This window comes from Coptis chinensis, chromosome 7 (genome assembly GCF_015680905.1).
Source record: "Coptis chinensis isolate HL-2020 chromosome 7, ASM1568090v1, whole genome shotgun sequence".
NCBI lineage: Eukaryota > Viridiplantae > Streptophyta > Magnoliopsida > Ranunculales > Ranunculaceae > Coptis > Coptis chinensis.
In genome coordinates, this window is record NC_141462.1 from 77,855,599 (window position 1) to 77,859,822 (window position 4,224).

Below are 4,224 nucleotides of genomic sequence, written 5' to 3' on the forward strand. Positions count from 1 at the left end.
TTAACCAGATGGAACACATATTAATTTCAGTTAAAACCATATTTACAGTTGCAATACTGTTGTCTCAATTAATTTCACTGTATGACTAACAGGATGAGTTGGTTAAAGAAGAAGATGACAGGGTGTCTCGCCCCATTAAAAAAACTAGAACGTGGGGAATCTTCAAACCCCAGCATCCCCCGTAAGTTAAACTACCAGCGGTTTTACTTGGCAAATTTATATCTGCTTAATTAAATCATTTGTCACTCAGCATGGACAGCACCAATCCCAACTGGAGTAGCTGTACTCACTGTAGCTGAGGTCCAAGATATAATGGCTCACCTCCCTTTTGCCGAAGGTAGCTGTGCCGAAGTCTTCCATGGCTTTATCCCCCCAGATAACTGTAAAGGTATGATTTCAGAAGAAGTAGCTATCAAGAGTGAGAAGCCAGGCCTTCCTGCCCCTACATTACAAGTACATAATCTACTTTTTATCAATAATATTACATATTGTTATATATGTACCGGAAAGTTACTAAAAGAAGTTACCTATAGACTGAAATCAGTGTATTTGAGGGTCTTGGGCATCATGACAACATCGTCCGTCTCGTGGGTGTGGCCTCTGGGGAAGGCTTCCAGGCTTTAATATTAAGCTATGCATCTTACGGGAATTTGTGGGATAACATTCTGAAAGGTATAACACATATATGCTTCCTATGCTACTTCTCTTCTTGCTTTAGCATATATGTGTCTCGCTTTTTAAAAAAACTTGTTTCAGACCATAACGTTATAAAATCCAGCTTAGTTCACACCACTTTTAACCCATTGCTGCAGAAGTACATGGTATCATACCATGGGCAACCAGAGTACGCATCATCAAGGAGACTGCATCAGCCATTAATCATGTGCATAGAAGAGGATATGTTATTCGTGATCTGAAGTCAGAGGACATCTTACTTAATGCAGTGAGCACTTCATCTACATAAACTACATATAAGAATGCATTCAAAATAGAAGAAGATGAACTTACTGTTTTGGTATTTTGACAGGACTTCAAGCCGCTTTTAGCGGATTTTGGAACATCGTGCTTGGAACCATTAGGGGGCAACATTACTCCATACACTCCAGGTTATGCTGAGAAGCTGAACACATGGACAAGTAAGTATGAGGAGCTATGGAAATTATAAATCCCTTTGACAATTACTGCTATATAGAAGTCACAGGTGAAACTTTTGGGAACATTAATTGTTCAAATGACCTTAGATTGACTAGTGATCAGGTAAAGATGCCTCCACATAGGCAAGACAATAGAGTCTTACTAAAATACTAAGGCTAAAACACTTGGATTAATACTAAAAGATAAGCAAAAAATAGTAATACTCGAGGAGAAACACGACACGTGATAACCTCTATTATACAGTAAAGGATAAAGTGGGTGACATTTTGTGTTTCTCAGTTTCATCAGAAACCATTATAGATGTAAATTATGTATAATCCATTGGCTTAAGAGTTACAATTAGAAAAAATGTGTACTCACTCTTTAGGGTTAGCACCAAGTTACCTTCTGAGACAGCAGGTTTTCTTGATTCCACACCGCAAGAATTCCAATTTTTTTATTCCCGACTCAGCACTGTCACAACAAACCTTTTGAGAGGTAGAGCTTCTCATGAAAGATTTGAGAGGTAGTTTGGTACTTCTAAATGTCCAAGATGCAGAGGCCTATGCAGCCCTTGTGCCTACTTGTGCCTTGTACCTTTAAAAATATTCCTAAACTAAGACTCCTATATATGATCACTCCTAAGATTAAGATAACAGTCTTTATTACTAGCCAAAATCATATCAGAAGGATAGCATTTTTTAGTGGTCTGGGACACACCCAATACCCGTAGCTTGTCCGAACCTAATCAAACGACAAGAATGTAGAAGAGTTCCATGCTCAATCCATTCCAAGTGGACGTGACACTTATTCATAGGATTTTGACATAAGGGTTGGAAGAGGAAGGATGAGAAAGAGGAGTTAAAATGAAAGATAAATAAATTGAACAGGAGATTACGATTGGATTACTAATAGCCGTAAAGTGATCAAACGTTGTTCCAGATATTGTCCATACAATACTTTTGGGCTGGGTCATCTAACGTTGTAAGGGAAAATAACCCATTCTTGGGTGGAAGACATTAATTTTAAATTAGATCATGTATTCGGGCAACGTGTAATGTGATTTTCTTCATCGCGTAATTCACATTACTTAAATAATATAATTTTCTTTTGATAGTCGGAAAATAAAAAGGTCATTCAAAATATATAGAATATGGGATATATATATATATATATATATATATATATATATATATATATATATATATATATATATATATATATATATATATATATGCAAACACTGTTGAAAGGAAATACCAGTGCAATTATTTTTCAATTTTACTTTATTGTTATTCTTTTTCCAACTTTTCAAGAACTGCCATAACTTATTCTGTTGTATGTTTTTACTTCAAAATTCTTGACAGGGTTAGGCACAAAATTCAATGATGTATTCTCGTTTGGAATAGTCATACTAGAAATCATTCTAGGAGAGGATGGAAAGAGGAAAACCATAGATGAACAAACCCTTGACCGAAAATTCAGAGGGGTGAACAGTCTTGGCAACCTTATGCAGCTGGGAGATCGGAGAGTACTTTCGAGCAAATCAACTGGCAACAATTTGAAATGTTATTTCGTCTGGCTATGAGGTGCTGTTCTAAGATGCCAGAACAGAGACCTACTATGGAGGATATTGTGATGGAGCTGCCGGATGTACCATACTTAGGTAATAATACATAACCCCATCCACTCTCTAGGTACTCAGATCAAAAAATTTCCTCCTATCTATTTTTCCTAATCAAAGAATTGCATTGTGAAATCAGATGGAAGAAGCATACCTGAAGCAGAGAACTGGCAGGGAGATCACAGTGATTGATTTCATCACAGTTTTTGGAATCTTTATAACCTGAAGAAGTGAAGAGCACAGAACACTTATCAGCTACTTCAGACTAATGCACTCTTTCTTTCCTTTTAAAACTGATTGAACACCTCTTCATTTTATTTTATTTTGCATTGGATTATCTTGACATTATCTTCTGTTATGGCACTACATCATGGAGTTTGAAGTTTGAACTGCCTAAGCAAACATGGGCTGCAAAAAAGGCTTCATGTGCAGTTTAAGATGATGTGCGTGGCCCGATTACCCTAACACAACAATTAGATATATAATTTGGGCAATTTCTTAATATGATTGTCTTTATTAGATATATAATTTAATGAACTAACTTACGTTTTTTATATACTAATAGTAATGAAAGAATTATATACCTCAGAGAAGAGCGCTGAAATTCTCTCGCACTGATTGATTGATTCATCGTAATTTTAGAGTCTTTTGCTTAGTTTGAAAAAGTCTTTCTCTTTGTTTTGGGTACTCATGTACTACTTTTGTCAGTTGTGTCGGGAAATCTGGGCCTCAAGTAGATTCTCGACTCAAATGGGTTCAGAACATGGGCTTTTCAGGGTCGATCAATATCTCCGAAGCTATGTATTGTAAAGCTCAAGTTTATCACCAACATGTATTGTAGAGGCCGTATTCCTGACCTAGAAGGTTATAGGAGGTAAGTCGGCCGTAAGTAAGTTAAGAAGGAGGAGACCTGATGCTGTTGATCAGGTCCGCGGAATGCCAACCGCTGGAAACTACTAGAAACTACCGCGACAGGTAGGGGGACAGATGACGCAGGATCAAGGAGAGATCAACGAAGGACAAGAGGCAGTTCGGAAGAGACAGAATTCCAACTGCTTGAAACTGCCAGAACAGGTGGAGGGACCGAGGATATTTGGATGAAGGAGATGATGAACGACGGACAAGAGGCGCTGAGAGAGAGGGGGAGGAAGGATAAAAAAGGAGGAGAGAGGAGAGGTAAAAGGAGGTTTTGGGAGAGAAGAGAGAGGGCATTTTATTTGAGAACACAAATACCCCTAATAGAAGTGAGTTCATAGGTTGTAATATTTGAATATACATTTTGGCCGTCTGTGGGGATCAGAGTGAAAATGGCCACCATAAATAAAAAGAGCGGTAGGGAGACCCAGAAAAGAAGCGATTCGAGAGGCGTAAGAAGAAGAAGCGAAGCGTAGAGATAAAAGGAGTGGGGGAAGAAGAGACATCTGAGGTGGCGGCGGACACCACCAGACTACTGCAAGAGGAGATAG

The 4,224-nt window shown here is 38.1% G+C and overlaps 1 protein-coding gene and 1 long non-coding RNA gene across 4 annotated transcripts; one reads left to right on the forward strand and one right to left on the reverse strand.

Moving 5' to 3' along the window:
- LOC147489059 (uncharacterized) lies at positions 1–3,784 on the reverse strand. Of its 3 annotated transcripts, none has more exons than XR_015203023.1 (5): positions 3,343–3,784; positions 2,913–2,980; positions 1,009–1,120; positions 528–913; positions 1–442 (listed from the first exon to the last, which is right to left on the reverse strand). It is a non-coding gene; the product is annotated as an uncharacterized LOC147489059 (long non-coding RNA). The 3 variants fall into 3 exon arrangements; XR_015203022.1 differs by having other exon boundaries at positions 1–462; positions 528–863; positions 3,343–3,743; XR_015203021.1 differs by having other exon boundaries at positions 528–863; positions 3,343–3,710.
- Positions 313–3,261, forward strand: LOC147489060 (putative receptor-like protein kinase At1g72540). Its single transcript, XM_086574958.1, has 6 exons — positions 313–453; positions 534–672; positions 813–943; positions 1,028–1,136; positions 2,502–2,800; positions 2,898–3,261. The coding sequence occupies exons 1-5, from the start codon at positions 313–315 to the stop codon at positions 2,720–2,722; spliced, it is 741 nt and encodes a 246-aa protein (XP_086431084.1). The 3' UTR covers positions 2,723–2,800; positions 2,898–3,261.
- Positions 3,785–4,224: the final 440 nt, after the last annotated feature.

Bases quoted from the DNA above. Each gene is read 5' to 3' on its own strand.
- LOC147489060 (XM_086574958.1), top strand. From the start codon at position 313: ATGGCTCACCTCCCTTTTGCCGAAGGTAGCTGTGCCGAAGTCTTCCAT. The intron at 454-533 runs GTACATAATCTA...AGTTACCTATAG, and splicing joins TTCCTGCCCCTACATTACAA to ACTGAAATCAGTGTATTTGA. The intron at 673-812 runs GTATAACACATA...CCATTGCTGCAG, and splicing joins GTGGGATAACATTCTGAAAG to AAGTACATGGTATCATACCA.